The following is a 19,718-nucleotide window of genomic DNA, read 5'->3' on the forward strand; positions in this document are numbered from 1 at the left end:
ACTGGACATGTGAAGAATGGTCAGAAAAATAATGCGGTGTTCCTGGGACACATTGTATGTTCTCTAATGCGGATAGGAAAGAGAAACCAAAAGTGAGAGAGAGAGCGAGGTAGAAGAATTGAGTAAATAAATGCCGATGGTTTCGTTCGATTCGAGATAGGGAGAGAAAGAGAGATAGAGAGAGAGAGAGAGAAGCATTCGTATTCATCAAGTGCACGCGTCAATCACGTGTCGAGTATCCTAATACATTGTTGTGATAGTGACGAAATCGTGGGTTAGCGACACATTTCGCTTTTCTCGTGCCACTTTTCTCGCCGTTGATTCTACCAAGAAAGCCTCACCGCGATGCAAGGTAATTAATTGAGGATTTAATTAAACCTTCTCTGCGTGGTGCTTTGTCACTTCCCATCCTCTTCTTTACAGCCAACCAAGAACGGAGATAAAATATATCCAGAGTAGGTGTATTTTATCTCCGTTCCTGTGTTTATGTTTCGAGGAACGAAAGTGTTTAGAACCTGTAGGAATTACTAGAAATAGCCAGATTCTCGGCCCTGAGCAGGTGAATAATAGCCTTAAAAAAAGAACTCGTATATCAAAGACACGCCGAATGCGAAAGAATCGACTCCCACGTCGGCAATTTTGACATCGGGATAGGTGTTTCGGTGAGGCATAAAAAGCCGGGTACCATCGAAAAACCGGTTGATCGATGTTTTTGTCAAGTTTCTCGTTAATTGAAAACCGGCTAATCATCCTTGGTGGATGCAGTGTCTACCACACTGGTCCTATTAAGCTTGCACCTCTCTCGGCGATTTATTTAATTAGCTGGAAGGATTAAATTTTACAATATTTCACGCGGGTTCTTTTTTTCCTTTTTTCTCCTCGAAAGACTCGTGCAGCTTTAACATCAAGTTACTCGATTAGATTGTCTCAAGTTGGGAACGATAAATCGCACTTTTCTTCTCTCTCTTTTTACGAGGTAATTTACAGAATTATTTTCGACGCTTGCCCCTCTTATCGGTATCTTAATCGCGATGAGCAATTATGGTGGAAACGTGTTAACGATATCACAACGGAATTTTTTGTTCCTTCATTTTACTGTTACGAAGTAAAAGTTTATACGATTCGTTTGGACAATAGCATTCTAGATGTGATATCTATTGATAAGATTCCGATAAACGGTATGTAGTAGTTGCGGACAAGTTGCGGGTAGGAACGCCACTGCGCCTTTAGCGCGATAAGCTACTTCAAATTGTCTGCTATTATTTGCTCGCCTTCGGAAACGAGGCTTTATGATGCCATAATCCCACATCTCTTGACAAATTACACGGAGCGATATCGATTTAAAAATAGTGATACGAATGTGCGCGAGACAAATAAATCATGCGTGTGCCATATTCTTGACGTGTACAGTTAACTCGATCGGATCCTCGCGTCTTACGTTAAAAAAATAAAAAGTAAAGCTGAAAATTCGCGAGGGGAATGTTCGGAAAAAAGTTGTCCCGGCTTAACATTCATTCGATATTTTCAGGAAAAACTCAGTCCTTGATTAAGTAACAAACTTGAAAAGGTCTCTTGTTAAGTCAATTGTTTATCGAACGTCATTTTGTCCGTACTGCAATTTATAACTGCTAAACTGAACGTCGACGTCGCCATCGGCATTTACAGTTTTTGATCCTTGATCGCATTTACTTCAGCCTTGATTCTGAACAGAGTCTTTGGCCAATTATCGCGTGCCGTTAATGACCGATAATGGGTTGAAAAAAGTATTATTCAACAATTCGCAAACGATATATACTTGCTTTAATAATTTTTTAATGTTTTTGATGACAGCTTGATTTTTTTAAATAACATAATATATCTAGTTTATCACAGTTACCGTTTTGTAAGTTTACGACAAATTCAATAATCGATAAAATGTAATTTCCAACGATCACTTGTCTCGTAAGGGAAACAGAAATTTTAAGACAACACTACGTTATTCCATATACTATGAAGAAAAGAGGAAAAGAATTTCACGGATTCCCAAATAACACAATTAAAAAATGTCAGAGCAAACCTTGACGAGTCTCGGGACATAATTTATGTTTCCAAGTAGAACGTGTGCTCCGAAATATGCGAATTACGAATTTAATATTACGTCAAGCTTCTACATTTTTTTAAACAAAAGAGAACAACTTTATGAAGGCCCCTGATGGCTCAACTTAAAGAATCAATTGATTAAATTCACGTCGATGTAAAATTGCGGTGGAATATCTTCTACACATAATATATTTCGTTACTTCATGCGCACCGTAGATACAAGTTCCTTGTCTTACCCGTGAACAACGGAAACCTATAATCTTGACTACGTCACGGGGACAATTGCACAATAATCGATTCCGAGTGGAAGTTTTCGATCAAAAGTTTTTTTCCGGCTACCATTGGTAAAGGTGTTTGTTTGTACCGTCTTGCCGTGTACCTCTCGGTGTTCGGTGTTTGTTCGATTTTTAGTCTAACTCGCACGATACCTTATCTCTCGTTAGCTTTGCACGCGCGTTATCGCTCACTCATACTGATTGGCAGCGGTATACCTACGAATTATGTTTAACTTACGTCTTGTTTTATTGCCTCATCCTGCGGCAAAAGCGGTTCCCAGAAATCGCGGAGATGGCGACCAGTAAGCCGAGAGAAGTCACCGCAATTAATTCATCGTCAATTAAATGTGTCGTGTCTGCGACAGACGCGACAGCAGATGTCTCAATTAATATCTTCCCTAATTAAGTTATTGTTCTCAATTAAGTCATTAAGAAGCTCTGGTCGGCAAGTGAATCTCTCGAGCCTCATTTTAATTTGTTTTACTTCTGCTGCGCGCGGGAAGCCTGCAATTTGAGTTCTTCTTTTGCACAATTGTAACTCTTTTATTATGTGAAAGTTTCAATCATTTAGTGGCTGAAATTTCACGATATTGAACAATAGAAAATATGCCAGGTCCAAAGTCCCAGATATGAAATATTCGAAAGTATTTAAATTGCTACAAGTCGGCACATTAATAGCTTCCGAGCAAAAAGCCATCGCTTCATTCGGATAAAGGCGAAAGCTGTACGTAAATATAGGTGAAGATTAATCTTATACTCCTGACGTGCGCACACGCTAGGGTCAGCGGTGATCCGTATCACTGGATTAAAATCGCAGTGTCACTGATACCGGAAGCGAACTGTGTGTACATGATTCGAAAGCAAGTCTCGAGAGCAGAAATCTTCTCGTCTGAGAGATAGAGAGAGAGAAGAAGTCGGATGGACGGGAGCGTTCTACATGCGAGTTCCGAGATCGAGAGACCGGGGAAGAGGTCGACGACGAGGCCTTCCCGAGGTCGCCATTATCGCAAGTACAAATATGGTTTACGTCGTCACCGAGGAGCGCCTCGGGACACATAATGCAGGAAACATGCACGCATGGCATTCTACGTTTGAACGGTTAGACAGTTACTTGCGCGCGCGTATCACGTCACGTGCGCGCACTGATAAGACTGCTTAATGACATCGGTCGAGCTCGTAAGATAGTACCCGAGACCTAGAAATATAATAGAATATGCCTGGAACCTTGAATGTACTCGAGGATATAAAAAGCTGGGATTTTCGGACATTGCAAAATGATAAGCAATCTCCAGTAGCGCAGTGCATTGGCCAGTATTTCCCAATGTAAAGCCAACGTTGGCCACGAAATAAATGTCAATTTTGCACAATAATAATTGTACAATATTAGATTTGTATAAGCAACGCATATATTATGAATTGCATTGTAACTCAATTGCGACGCGAACAGGTGAAATAAATTTGCAAGCAAAATGTTTTAAAAATCATTGATTTATACGTTCATCACTTCATGCGACAATTCCATTAAAAAATAGTTCAAAATCGTAATCAGAGATTTGCTTCGCACAATTTTTAGGCTGATTCTAAATTGTAATTCGCGACGTCTGGATTAGCATTTAGCAATATAATATGAATTGATCTAATATTGATTTAATATTGATACAATATTAGACCAATTTTTTGTTGTTACTGAATAGGCATATTGGCTTACGTACAATATTGGACCAATGTTGGGAATATTAGATTTACATATTTCCCAATTGCGCCAATATATTGTACTACTACGGATGTATTTCAAGCTGCCACATAGAAATTCGGGGTTCCCCGAAAGCTGAGATTTTCATACGTTTAAAATTGACAATGAACATACTGCATGTCATTATGTAGGAATTCGGGAATCCCCAAAAGCTGAAATTTTCAGACGTTTAATAATAGCAGTGTACTTTGAGCCATGACGTAAAAAAGCGGAGATTACTTAGTATTTTGATAACGATGATGCTCGGTCAGTTAATATGCTGTAAAATTGCAATAAATTTAAACCAGACGTCGCAAATTAAAATTTATGTTCAGCTTAAAAATTGTGCGAGAAAAGTCTCCGGTTACGATTTTAAAATATATTTTATGGAATCGTCGCAAGTGACGAACGTATAAATCAGTGATTTTTAAAACATTTTGCATCAAATTTATTTCACCTGTTCACTGCGCAATCAAGTTACAATCGTAGGAAAAACAAAGATATGATTCTTTTACTGATTTGCTTTTGTCGACAAAGAGATATCTGCTTAAGGTGGATTAAAAAACAAAGTTGCGTTATCTATTTACTTATCAAGCTTTATTCATTGAAATTGTCTGATCTTTAGTATCAAACAACATTATCGGTGATTGAGTTAATAAAATAATATATTAAGGTGTCTCTAATCAGACGTTTTCATTGCCGCAGATAGTACATCCTGGATTTAGTATATGACAATTAATTACGCTCCTACATGGAATAATCTAAAATACTAAAGATGTTGCGTATTGAACAAAAAATCTTACTCGCTATTTAATTCTTGGTAATTCTCTTGATGGATTTACAATTTATTATCTCGATGATTTATCGCGTGCCCCTTGGGGAAATTTACTTTAAACAAAATTAAAGTGTTTAAAAGTAATCTTTCAGATCTAAGCGTTTACTTAAAGAAGTTAAAAGTTTACTTAAGAAATTTTAGAGTAATTTTTGACACTTAAAGTAATTTTTAGATAGCTAAGCCTGTCCAAGTTCCCGCTAGAGGGTCGCGCGGCATAGCACTTTCTCGTAAGGAGAAAACCGCACGCGGTATTATAAATTATATTACATACTTTTTACAATTCTTAAAGTAAGTTTTAAGTTTACCTTAAATAAATTTACTTTTCATATTTCTTATTTTTCTGAGATAAAATTTTAAGGTTTTCTAAGGTATATTTTCCCAAGGGGAGCAACCGAGGAGAATAATGAGAAACCAAATCAGAAAGTGCGTTTGCCGAATCTGACGACTTGTTTTGGCATCGACTCGTGCTTATGTATGAGAATAACGAAGAAAGGGAATGAGACTTGCGCAAATCTCGTGACACAATTGAGAATTTGATCGCGGCAAGGGCACAACTTTGGACAAAGCGGTGTCCTTCGTCGACGCCCCAACGTCCTCATAGTCCGAAATCGACTGACTCTTCCGCGGTTGGAAACGAATCGCTTATTATTCCGATCGGCCGTGATGACGAGCGTGTCGGCCTCTCTTCCTGCTTCCGTTCGGCGTTCATCACGCTTCGATTACGAACGTTGCGTGTTTACCGCTCAAACGGAACCGATATGTCACCGAGATGCGAGATTCGTATCCGTCCGAATAATTGATTGTCGATCGATATACGGATTATTCTAACGATAACGCGAGGAATGTGGTCGCTTGTTATCTCAAGTCATAATCTTGGGATTTCCAGACATCGCCCGATCTTTTCTAAGAACGGAAAGTTCTTAGTCACCCTAAGAAATACTTTTGGATGCCCACAGAACGTGTTGTCATCTTCTAAAGTCCACTTTAGAAGATTCACAATTTCTGTCAGATTTCAAGACAAATCTATTTATAATTTGAGACACCGCACACACACATATATATATATATATATATATATATTAAAAGTCACTTTAGATGACTCACAAAATACATAGAGAAAAGTCCTCTATTATGAGATAGGCTCCTAATATAAAATAGCGGGGGTTTCTGCTAAATTAATAGGCATCATCTGTTAGTTTCACCATGAATTTATTGCCCTTGGAGTGAAATTTGTTTAGTGGAAAATTCATTGTTGGATCGTGTAATCGTGGCGAAAACAAATCTATGAATGAATTTGGATGTTGAAAGCCTGCTATCTCATATTAGAAGCCTATCTCGCGCAATAGGGGACTTTTCTCCATGTATATATTCATCTAAAGTGACTTTTAAATAATTATTCTTACAATTATTAATTTGATCTTCGTCTCTTAATTTCGGATTAAACATTCTTCAGTTTGTTTTTAAACATTTTTATAAATCGTTGCTCAACTCTTGAAAGGTTTCGGATAGCTTGCATCAAATTTCCAAATACTCGATTTCTGTCTATTTCTATCAGTTAACCTTAATCCCGGTTATCTAAATCCTTAGAGGTAGAAAAAAATGAACAGTACGTAAACCCGAGATTAGAGTTAATCTACATTGGTAGACGAGTCGAAAGAGTCTGAAAGAAAAAGTTTTTCATCTCAAGTATCTTTGAACACTTTTAACTGTCCTTAGTGTGTCAGTCAATTAATCGATAATTCAGGAATGCTGAAGATTAATTGAAATGATGCGTGCAAAACAGAATCATTATCGGAAGCAGCGCAAATAACAAATTATCGGAAGTCCTTCGCGGGTGGTAGAATGGTGCGTTGTTTTCGAGCCTTATCGCCGATTACGTTAGTCACACAGAGAGAATTTTAGTAAACAACCGCGTCTCTTCGGCGTATCCCGATCGATCGATTTCCAGACTTTCTTTCCCCAGGATCATCTAGAAATTTCCCATCCAAATTTCATCAATTGTTGCTACACCTTTCAAATTCCTCGCACCCAAAGTTACTCTATTTCGCTCTAGCGTCTCTCGGCGATCATTATCGGATCCACCGGTATACGGTGTTGAAACAGCTGACGTTTCTCTTTGACCTTGAGTAGTCGAAAATTGGACTGATAAGAGATGGTTAGCAGCTAGCTCTGTTATTTTCCGCGTCTCATCGTGAATTATCGCCCGTCGCTCGAGATATCCGAGATACCGCAATTGGAACGGAAGAACCGCGAATGAAATCGAATTCGGCTCTAAAATTCATACGACCTTTCTCCCCGAGAGTGTCCCGTGCCGATCAACGGAACGTCAATCCTCATATAGCACGGTCATTAACTCCTCGTTAGAGATTTCCCATCGGCAGATCTTTTCTCACTTCGCTCCACTCGGTCACTCGTGCTCGTCGAAGGTGAAAAGTCTATCTGCTCCCCCCCTCCCCTCCCCTCTTGCACCGCGCGACTTGGCCTTTCTCTTTCCTTCTTTCTCTCCTTCTCTCTCCACTCGGTTTCTCTCTCTCGCTCTCTCTCCCCGTCGATCTCTTTGGCAATCAGCTCGCCCCGTTACTTCGGGGCGCGTATCGCGCGAAGACGATTCGCTTCGTGGGATCGGCTCGGCTTGGCACGGTCGCGACGCCGGAGCGCGTTAGTGCGCCTCGAACGCTTTCTACCGAAGCGTGTCCTCTCCGTCGCGTGCATTCGTCGTGCGTGCGTGAACCTCTGGTCCCGCTTCCGCGTGTCACGGAAGCTTGGCCGTCGCCATCTTGGTGAACCGGAACGTGCGTGCGCGCCCGCGCGAGCGAGCGAGCGAGCGAGCGAGCGGAATTGCCCGCGCCGAGAGGAACGTAAACGTCCCGCTCTCCAGATCTCGCCGCTCTGCGCGTCGCGCAGCTTCGGAACCCGCGACTGCGTTTGGTGCCGCGACAGTCCGCAGCCTCGCCGACGGAAAATCGCCCTGGGACTCTCCCTCACCCCGAGAACAACGGTTCCGGGGGAGGTTCCTCCGCGGCCGCGAAGGACGTGCGATCGATTCTCGCCAAGCCGTTCGGACAGTTCAGCGCAATTCATCTGTGAGACTTTCCTCGAGTGCCACTTCGGATTCTCCCCGCCAGATTATCCCTCTTCTCGCATTCTCGAAGACTCGCACTTCCACCGTGAACGGGGGTGCGCGCATCCTCACCTTGCACCGCCCAGTATCTCTCCCCCCGCCCAGGGATCCTCGGATCTCCGCCGAGACGACGCAAGTCTCGTGGTTTTTCTCCAATTCTCACGAGGTCCTCTTTACAATCCACCGACCTCGTCCAATTTTTCACGTGATCTTGCCGAACTTTGGAAAAATGCATTTGCCCTGTATCCTGACACTTCTCTAATCCCTGCGATCTGAGCCTTAAATTTTCGAAACCCCGGACTTCCACCATTTGCCACCCTCGTTCCGCCATTAAGTCCCCAAAACCTGGAGGTTACACCTCCCGGTCGAACGTCACTCCTCTTCCCTGCTACCGTAAAATCTCCGTCCCTATTTGCATAACCGACCACGAGAATTGCTGGAAACTCGCGGCAACAGTTTCGCTTCGTACGATCGTACTCGCCGAGTGTCCGAGAGCGGCCGGCCGGAAGAATGATCGATTGACCGATCACTCCGGCATTTCCGAGAGCCCGACAGTATTCCAGGATCTGCGGGGGATTGGAGGATCGCCATAAGGCATCGTTACCCGGTCGTATCTCCCAGGGGACCATGTTGGAATTCTCCGTGCAACATGCCGAAGTCGGTGCGTATAACGCGCGGCGCGACCCGCGACCCGCGACGCGTGCGCGGAATAACGGCAGAAAAGCACTTTCTCGGACGCGCTTTTGCAATCGCTTGCATTTCTTTCGTCCCTACGCTAGTCTCCTTGTTCTCGCCACACGTTCGATTACACGGAGCGTATTCCGGGAGTAAACGGCGCCAATTTCCTCAAACTCGCCCCTGTCGTTTCTAATCCGCGCTGGACGGAAATCGGGATTTAATCCGCAAACATGTAGGTAATTTAGCAAAAACGTATAAAGCGAGACTGCAAACGTGAAAGGACAAGCCGAAATTAATCAATGTAACAACGTGCTCGCACCAATCTGAACATCCTTGTCCATTCATCATTTTGTTTCTCACAACGCGGAACGGTCGCTGTTGTAGACGACCGCGAATAAAAGAAAGATTGACTCGCGGGGAGAAAGCCCACGGCGCAAATCGCCGTTCCGGCATTCGGCCGGTTGGATTTGAAAACGTCAGCCAATAATTAGCCTAATTACAGAGCGCGGAATGCTGCGGAACGCAACGATGCGTTGCGCGCCCTTTCGGATATGCCGTGCTTGCACAATACCGGCAATGAATGCACGTGCGTGCGCTGCCAATGGGGGGGAATTCTCAATTGAATGATCGCGATGTTATCTCGTTAACTGTAATTGACTTCATGACTCTTCGCCTTCGATATAGTCTGCCTACGATTTTCTAGAATGTTCCTCCGCCGGCTTATAAAGCCGTCGTTACCGGAGGGTCCCTTCAATCCTTGATTGGACTTTCTTGGAGACACTCCGAGATTGAGTTCTACAGGAGATCCCTGAACAGGCAGTTTCTTGCGTATATGTAATTAATTCTATACATACGAGTTACATACAGTCATGAAATATTAATTGTATTATTTAAAATATATATACACTTTTACGAAAGGAAAGTTTTCAAACTGGATAGGATACTTGAAGGAAGTTGAAAATATTATTTTTATGCTCAAAGTACATGGCATCGGAATGAAGCTTCTTTCTTCTTCTCGAGAGTTTCGGGCACTTGTGACATTTGCCAAATCTTGTGCATAAAAATTTAAGTTGTCACGTCTAATTGTAAGTTGAGAATCAAACTTGTGTCTCGTTTTCTTCTTTATGATCTAAAGCATTGCCTTGACAGATATTTTTTCGAAAGAGAACAATCGGTGGTTGCGAAACCAAGAGGGGAGTGTTCAGAATGTCCCGGCCCATCGTCCCGATTGTTTCGCGAGCTTTCTCAGCGCCGCATCTACACGAAAAAAATTATATATAGACAGCCAAGATTAGCTAACAGCAGAGACTAAGTGAAAATAATTTTATGGAATAATTTATATTTAATAATGTTTTTAAATAAATAACAGCTTGCTTTATCCGAACAAAAGCATGACGGTTTTATTTCATTATTATTATTGAATTAGCAACATTATTTCCAATTAGATTGTTGTCAACTATGCTGTTGATACGATGTCATTTTTTTCCCGTACAGTTGCGTCGTCACACGAGAGTCTGATGCCTCGACTAGACGTTCCGACACGTTTCAAACGTATAGCTTGTCGTGTTTGCAAGATTTCAATGGTCAACATTGACCGTCTTATTTCGTGAATACACATACAGTCAACCAGCGGGAGTCCTTTCAAGGAATCCGTAATCATTAGTTGTGATTTCGGGTTCGTTATTTTTCTGACCTCCCCTTCCCCGGTTTTCATTCTCCTGGAAAATCGAAAGAACATCCGGAAAAACATTTTGTCTCGGGTAAAGAAGTGAAAAGCGAGACGCAAACTGGCTCGGCAACTTGAACACGAACTTTTGTGCAGAAAATATCTTCAAACTTTCGCTCGAATCTGCGAGGAAAAATTGTAAGATGAAGAGATACGCAGTAATATAATGATAATAATTAATTTTTGTACGTACATATTTTTAAACAGCCAAAATAATTTTTTTATTTAATTTATTTCAAACGTATCGTCTGGAACTTCCCTCGCAGCGCACACAATGCGATGCAACACTTAAGTTAGATACGTGCAGGAGAGAAACGAAGTATGTGTCCAGCGAATAGAAAGCTCTTGTATGCACGCAACTTACGTGGAGTGAGCAATTAAATCCGTAAAAGACAAGATTACTTTTTTTTCCTTGCAAATGGAACGTCAGAGATTCCGGATTCTAATTTTCTAGGGAGAAGTGCTTCGAGAAGACTGACGGTGTTTCCCATTATGAATATAATTTTGCGATCTCTAATCATTACAAGCCGCGCGTGAGAAAGAATATATACAAAGGGAATTTTTAAATGCCATGCTTTACGTGTGACGCGCGCTTCAATATCGACGCTGTTGGCGTTGTAAAACAATCAGCGACGAGCATTTTGCGTCCGCGGATACTTGGCATCTTTCAACTATTTTTTTTCTTTTTGCTCAAGTGTGTAGAATCTTCGTCGCTTCTGCGAAAGGAAAGAATGAGATTTCATCGAACGCAACGCAAAACGTTGTCATTCATCTCTGCGAGTTATCGAACGAACGAGTAATCGAATATCGCGCGAATCTCGCGGGTGCGGTCCAAGTCGGCCCGGTGTTCTTGAATCGAAACGCGGCGACCGGTTCAAGGATCGTCTCGATCGCGGCGATGAGGTGTCCTCAATGAATCGAGGCGTGAGCCACGCGTTTCCTCAAGGCAAGCCTCTCTTTATTGCCTGCATCCGGACAATCCGTAATAATTCGCGTTCGCAAAATCGTTCGAAAGCGCTTTTTGTTTTCTTACCCTCCTCCATTCGCAGCCCCTCCGAGAACTCTCCGAGCTCGTTATAATGCATTATTAATACGCCATAAGAAACACACGCGAAACTGCATCTACTTTATATGAAAGTGATACGAATCCTGGAACAGTCTTATATAAATTTGTGATTAATTCATGTATTATATAATTAATATATGTGATACATACTATTGTATATATTATGTATATTAATCGCATTACGTTATTATTTTTACGTACACGGAAAAAATGCTGTTGAATTAAAAAACATGAAGTGGCTCGAATTAAACGTTAACGTCACGGGCCGCCACAAACATAAAGAATTCGCTCAATTGTATTTGCTGTGGATTTTAATTTTAAGCATTGAACGAAATATCCAGATTATTACGGCCGGCATTCATAGTCGATTTTTATTTCAAAATCATCTTAAGTGTTGTCTTAAGAGACTAATGCGGTTCTGTGATTGGTTAAAAACACATTAAGAGTATACTTAAGATGATCTTAGATATAAGAACGGACCGATCTAAGACAACTATCTGATGTTTTTTGTTGATTAATCCTGCTGTCGTTTCAACGATTTTATTTCAATTGCGCTGATCTTGTTGATACATAATTTTATTTTCGTGTAATCCACTTCTAAAAAGACATGTAAGTCGATTAGTCGCATATCTCGAAGTATTGTTGCCGCTTTTCCGCGATGCCGATTGGTTTTCTCGAAGCGCGGTGTGCTTCACTTCTCTTTTAGATTCATAGTAAATGAAAATTTGCAATTTAGAAATGTACATTTGTATACACCAACTATTGAGGTAAAATCTCTAATCTTAGTAATTAGAATTTAAGTGACAACGATTTTTGTTTCGAAACATCTTCTCGATTGAACAGAATTAATCGTCAATTTAATCAATACCAATAAGTCCGCAGAATGATACACAGAACGTAGTAACAGCCGCGAACAAAGTAATGTAAAATATTAAGAACGGAATTTTCCATTGCGTAGGCAGGCCAACGAATTCTCAACGTTTTTTTGTTGCTTTTCACTCGCGGTGACGTACGATGTTTTTGCGTGCCATCGTGTAGCTGAAGGTCGCCGCGCTATCACTCGCTCGCCGAACGTCGAGCCGGCAGGCAGTAGCGAGAGTCGCTCCGTGCGTGTTATTACTTTTGCGTTATCGGTTTCCAAGACTCGATCACGATGAATATTATAGGGATAAAACGCTATTGATTTGTACACTATTTATCGCTGGAAATTTCACTCACATAATTTATTTCGAGGATTAGATTGAATAACAAAGATTATAAAATATCGTTTCGTTACTGACTAATAACTACTTCTTCACCGCAGATTATGCTTCCGATGCTCGCGTTGCGTTTTATATCGCCAATTTAAAAGCGTTTTATCCCTTATCCTATTCTTCCGAATAAAAAATGCACGTTGTTAGTTTGAGTAACTTGTATGACAGAGAGTCACGCGATATTTGTTAATAATATTTCGTGCGTTTCGCGGTATTTCACATCGCGTACGGGAGTGCCCGAAATTTCGTGCGATCGATGATTTTCGCGAGTGAGTGTTGTGTCAGTGCAACAAGGGAATTTGAGAGGAGGAGGTGGCCCAGGAGGCATCGGGCAACGGCGGAAAAATGATGAGGTAAGTGTCTTACAATTTAATATGTTATTTGTTACTTGTGCAAAATAAAGCATCTGTTCTGTGTTTTTATTTTATTTGTTCAAACGATTCGAACGCGAATTCGAATAAGTGTTAGAGACAAAACCATACGTATACAATTTTGTGAGTTTATATTTAAAAGAAAGACTTTTTCGGTATCCTATATAATTATTTTAATAAATATTTATTTTTAAAAATATAAAATATAAAGTATATTTAATACAATAATTTTGATTTTACATAATTAATATATAATAATCATATACATATTTGTATTTTTACAGTTTAACATATATTGTTAACGATGTACAACTCTGCTGTTGCGAATCGTATCAGTGAGTGATAAATTACTTTTTATTTTAAATTGACGTTGCGCATACAATTACTTCTTTGCATGTATACAAATTCTTGAAAATATACAACGCCCAACCACAAATTGCGCGCGCGAAGCGCGCGTTTTGTCATTTCTAGTTATTAATAATTATAAATATATTATTATATGTGTAAATATATTGGATGGGTTTTGCATGAGGCAGGTCCATTCGTACAATTATATCGAACGTGGTCGATCTTTTGGACTTCTTTCTCTTGGATCGGACAAATTTCGTGGAAACGTGACGTACGCGATCGCGAGTAAGGCGCGTCGTTTGAACGCAGAATTCTACGCGCACGTGTGGTGTGCTCGTTACTTTACTCGTTCGTTCATTACCGTATACGCGACAAGGTTGAAGCTGAAAAACGCGGTCCCAGCCTTAATATGCAAAGCCTTAATATGCAAATTACGTAATCGCGAGGCGAACAACGCGCGCGCGTGCGAAATTATTCACGAAAAGGACAGGAGGAAGAAACGCGATGTCCCTCGGCCGTGTAGCCGTGCGCCGTGGTGTTTCGACACGAGGAACGAAATACCGTCGCGTACTCGCGACGAGCGAACACACAAACGTTTGGAAATACCTCGAAATGTCAAGCACTCGTCATTATCTCGAGGTACTCGCCGTAGATTCCCTCCGTGGGAAACCGAATTTCTGATGAGAACGACGGAAATGTAACCCAAGAACTGGCATTCGCTGATGGCGCGCGCGCAATTTTACACTCGTGTCTTCTCCAAGAATTACGAGACTTACAGGTGTCTGTCGCCTTCTCATTCTTTCTTTTTCTTTCTGGTTTTTTTCCCCTCCTCGCTCGAGAGTGCATTTTCTCTCCTATTACGAACGGTCGTCCGATCGATGCCCATAAACGCGGATCGCCGGTCACCTGGGCCGCCATCCAGGAATCCTGCACGTGTGGATGCCGTCGGATCGCGTGTGCTGGATTTCTATGGGAATCCAGAACAATGTGTCGATTACGTGACGGCGATGTGAAGCGTCTCTCCCCCGCATTAGCGGATCGGAATGCGCGGTCGGAACTAGTGCGGCTCGGACCGTTCCGTTATTTAATATAAATATGCAGGCACGCTACGTCGTAAACGACATCCTAAGGATATCCCATTGCGAATTTTCTACGGATATCCTTGGAACGGTGCTACGCTATGTGGGTTATAACCGAGGAAGGAGGCGGGGGGGGGGGGAGCCACAGGGGGCCAAGGATTGCCACAAGTGGTCACGCTAACAAATTTAATTACAGCGATCGAGGGTTAATTCGTCGGCGCGTGCCCTTGAACTTTTTTCAGACGCCCGACATTCGAGAGCCATTGATGCCTCGGTCGTGATTACCATTCTCGAAATCGGCACGAGCGAACCGCGATTTATTTAAACGGGTCTCGTGCGTTAGTAATTTCGAAAGGATGGTGCAAGCCAGTTATTCGGCGGATCGCGATTGCATTTGGAAATACACGCAGGGACGCACGCGTGAAAGAAAGAAAGAAAGAAAAAAGAAAATACGGGGAGGCAAATTGTGTTATCCTTGTCACTCGATCGTAGCGTTGTATCAGCGTTAACGAGAAATTGCTGGTTTTACGACGAGAAGAGAGGGCGTTTTTTAATGATATCGTATACACTCGCGACATGAATTGCGCGAATATTCTATAAATATATATAGATTATTACAATTAGAAATTACAAAAGAAGAACGTTTTTAGAATATTCGTCGAGAAAGTTTTTGGAATATTCGTTCAGAATAATTTTTTAATATTCATCGAGTTCATGTATTGCACATTGTTTATTGTGTAATACACTTATCTTATGCAAAAGGCAGTGAAACCTGGGATCATACAACATATAACCGACACGCTATATTCGGTAGATTATTCTATTCATATTCAAAAAAGATTTATGGTAGTGCCAGTCGAATGTTCCACGAACGTAAGATAAGTATGTAAGAATGACCTATGGAATATTCCAAATATTCTTGAAGAATATTCTTAAAATGTTCATAGGAGTGTCTTGTGCTATCTAGGTACTGTATAATAGAATTAAAGGTCATAGAGCCAAATTTCCACTCAGGTACCCAAGGAGTTAGCAGTCTAGGTATAGAAGTCTGTGTCTGCCGTACACACCCCTTTAGGGGTAAATTACCGGTTAGCCCCTGGGTCGCATGTCTGATAGAGAATATTTTTTGCTGATAGCTCAGTTCTATGGGAACTTTCCGTTTGTGTTGAATTGCACGCGACCATTTGAACGCGTAAACGTACGTCATTTGTATTAAACGCGCGCGTACGCGCCGAGCCGCTTCCGTGAAACGTTTTCACGTGCGCCCCTGGACACCGAGGTTGTTCGCGTTTTTGAATGGAGCTGTAAGCGACGCCGCGGGCGAGCGCGAGAGACGGTGAGAGGCGATCTCGGGATTATAGAAAGTCTTCAAAACGGCTTTTTTAACGCGCGCGCCACACACCGCGCCGTCGCGATAAAGTGGAGCGAATTAATACCGCCTTCGTGAGCTAGAGATAGCCGATTTCAGTGGTTTATTAAGTAATCCATACCGATGGAGGGCGTTCGCCCGAGCGACGTCCAAGAGGATGGAGGTGTTCGGTCGTTCACCCAACTGTCCAAACATCCTAATACTTTGAAATCCACGTGTGGAAATGTTCAATGTACCTTGATATACCCTACACTGAAAAAAATTTCTGGTTGAATATGGACGAATCAGATAATTCCTTTAGGATGTACCAGAATTCCTTTAGGATTTACCAGAATTCCTTTAGGATTTACCAGAATTCCTGTAATCCTACAGAAATTCTGGTAAATCCTAAAGGAATTCTGGTAAATCCTAAAGGAATTATCTGATTCGTCCATATTCAACCAGAAATTTTTTTCGGTGTAGGAATCACTGACGCCTTCCCATACGAATTTAGGCACATGTAGAACACATATACATTTTCCATGTATGTATATGCAAAATGCACAATCGTATTGATTTTTGCACTAATTCATGTGGGAGGGCATCAGCAGATTCCTTATAGTGTATGTACATGCATCTGCTTGCGCGTGTGTTTTTATATTTAAAGTACAACAAAGGCAAGTGTGAATTAATCCAATTGTGAATAAACATATAAATATCCGCGCGTTCAAGCGTTTAAGCATTGAAATGCCAAACGAGCGTCAAATGTGAAAAATAGCAGAGCTAGTATTAGTCAGGGACCTTGAGATTGAAGTTGCCGAAGGTCCGCCAGAATCCAGAAATTTCTCAATTCTAAAACATATATTGGATACGATTCTGCGGAAAGATACATTTTGATCTCGCTTAAAAATTACCTGGAGAGAGAGAGAGAGAGAGAGAGGGAAGGGGGGGGGGGTTCGATCAAGATTTACACGCAGAATGCTGCAAAGAAAAGTGAATACCGCAAGGTTTCAAGGACCAGTTTTAGCGTGCATTCACGGTTGATATCGGTTAACACACGGAGTAATGCATGAATTTCCACGTACGAAGATGTATGAAAATATTCGAACGCCGAACAGCGTTCGTCGCGCGTATTCTCGCGATCACTCGCGGTTTTGGTTCGCGCTCGCTCGCTGAACGTCGTTGCGAGAGCATCGCGAAGTGAAGAGCAGAAAAAAGAGCGAACAAAGAGGAGAAAGAGAGAAGAGGGAGGAGAAATACCAAGTGGACAACAGGAAGTAGACGGGGACACAGCCGTCGTTACAGTCGCCTTTCATTTGCATACGTCATAGTGTAATTGATTACTTGCAGCACGTTCGGCTCGCGCGTCTACGGTACTGCGACTGATGGTAGCTCTGACCTTGTCACGGGAGGAGAAGACGCAGGAAGATTTTCAAAACTCTTCTCAATGAGTATCGAATCTGTGGTTTAAAATGTTAAATAACAAAAATAGTTTTGTACTTGAATTTTAATTACAACTCCACGGAAATGTCGATCAATCTTTAACACGATCGACAAGTAAAGAAAAGAGGCCAATTTTTACGAGCATAAAAGTTGACAATGTAATATATATTTTTTTTTAATCAAAAGTTGTTACAATAAAAATATAAGATAGCGGACGCGTTTCAGCACACGGTGCTTTCGTCTATTATACATTGTATTACTTATTGACGCTTATGTTCTCGGCGATTTAACTATTTAATTTTGATTTTGCGCCGATGCTTTCAAAACACTGTGTGCTGAAACGCGTCCGCTATCTTATATTTAATTTGCAACAACTTTTAATTTTTTTAAAATATATATTACATTAGGCTTGTTTTCTGTTCCTACACTAGTGAACTAGTGCAATAAATTGGAGTAAGACAAGCATATTTTTTCTCATTCTAGCTTACTGCACTAGTTCACCAGTGCAGGAACAGAAAACAAACCCATTGTGTCAACTTTTATGCTCGTAAAAATTGGCCTCTTTTGTTTACTTGTTGTTGTTAAATATAACACGAGCGAAAGTATTATTTGGTACATAATATATATTTATATGTATGTATACCTACATGTATACGATTAATGAGATTGTTAGTAGAATATTGTTAGTACTGAGATAAAATTTTACACTCCTGAAGTTTAACTACCGAATAAAAAAAACATTGGATTTCCACTCGGTTGTGGTAAAGACTCGTCGTAATACATACGGGTCTTCGCTAATATTACTTTTCCATACGCAATGACGTAATAATTCCACTGTTTGGAAACGCCGTCACGCGCGCGGGTCGTATCCGCATTTAAAGCCCGGATTCGTTAATTAACGCGATTAGCGTGCGATTCGCTGACGCATCTGGTCACGCTCGTGACGGTCACGTGCACGTGCGACGAAGTATAATGTGTCAGGTGCAATCCGTAATATTCAGATGATGATGTCTGTATGTGTGTGTGTCGCGCGACGTTCCGGTAAATTATCAGGAAGCCGGTTCCGGCGATCGCGCGAGCGATTTGAGCAACGGGGCGCGTTTAACGAGCGCGCGTTTAGGGACGCGGGTGTACCACTTTGCGGACGCGCCGTATGTCTCGTTCTCGTTATATCACAGTGAGAGTCCAACGTTTAACACTGACTTTCTTCTGGGGCCGCCAGTCGATTTTAACGCGCTTTCCACCCGGCGCTAGTCGAGATAGAGCGCATTAGCGTCTACAGGAAATACATTCTATGTGGATTGACGTAGAAAATGGTCCCGTTTAGAGTTCAGAGAATCCTCCGTTGCTTATTTTGCCCGGTGTTCCTTGCGTACTCACGCTGGGACTTTCCTCTTCGCAGTTCATTTTGACACTGCATGAAGCGACGGCTGAAACAGGCAGCTCCGTTTTAGTAAATTTTAAAGAAAATTTTTAGCACTTTATAGTTTCTCTTGCGTAGTCATTTGAATTTAGCCCTAGCAACATGTAAACGTAAAAAACATATACTTTAATTCGTATTTTTTAAAGCAATAATAAAAGTATATATGAGTTATAACTCATTTCTGATAAAAACAGTGAAGCCACCTAATTTTGGCATCCAACCCTTCGTATATAAATACACAGCCCTACTTTTATAGTATCTCAACGTTTTATTCTATTTAGTATCTATAGAATTTCATCTCAATATTTGTAAAGATGATATGTTAAAAGATGATGAAGATAAATAGATTCGTTTAGGGAAGTTTAGTATAACTTTACAATCGTGTCAATCACAGTCGTTACATAATATTCGTCTTTCTTTTTGGTACATGATTTTTTTGTAATCGTTTTCCAAAAAGACAATGTACGGTGCACCGCCGTGTTCGACCGCCTCGTAAACCTGAGTTACTTAGACCTGGTTTCACCAAACGTCGCTTAACTTTAATCGTAGTTTGATTCATGTCTGTCTCTTTATAAAGTAACAGTTGGAAAGAGACAAAGAACGAATTAAACTAGCAATAAGCCTATAGTTAAGCAACGTTGGCGAAACCGGGCCTTAGAGAAGTCCACGATTGTTTCTTCGATCAATCTTTTCTGGGCGTAAATACTGGAAGGAAACTTCCAGAGAGATATTGCTTACATCTACAACGTAGGTTGTCGTGGAACAGGTTGCGGGTTTAATGGGTCACCGAGCAAACGCTTGTTCTCCAATCACCGCGTGGGATCGATCGTGCGAGTACGCGTGTTCGCGCCTATCGAGTAAATAACAATCGAGAATAAATAGCGAAAAATGCGCCGCCTCGTAATTGAATAAATTAAATTGTTCTCCACTGAGAGATGCGA

General features: G+C 41.4%; 1 protein-coding gene across 5 annotated transcripts in view; it reads left to right on the forward strand.

The window, feature by feature from the left end:
* LOC105566035 overlaps positions 1 to 19,718 on the forward strand; it is an 89,175-nt gene that overhangs the window by 23,421 nt on the left and 46,036 nt on the right. Inside the window, exon 1 of one of the 5 annotated variants that reach the window (XM_012019730.1) lies at positions 7,997 to 8,703. The exons of the other annotated variants lie outside the window; for them this stretch is intronic. Within the exon in view, the coding sequence (XP_011875120.1) occupies positions 8,670 to 8,703 (34 nt within the window). The 5' untranslated portion in view covers positions 7,997 to 8,669. Of the gene's footprint in view, positions 1 to 7,996; positions 8,704 to 19,718 lie in introns of those variants that run through there. 5 annotated transcript variants of the gene reach the window in all.

The sequence above is a fragment of the Vollenhovia emeryi genome, unplaced genomic scaffold (genome assembly GCF_000949405.1).
Source record: "Vollenhovia emeryi isolate VEMERY1.0 unplaced genomic scaffold, V.emery_V1.0 DF939147.1, whole genome shotgun sequence".
NCBI lineage: Eukaryota > Metazoa > Arthropoda > Insecta > Hymenoptera > Formicidae > Vollenhovia > Vollenhovia emeryi.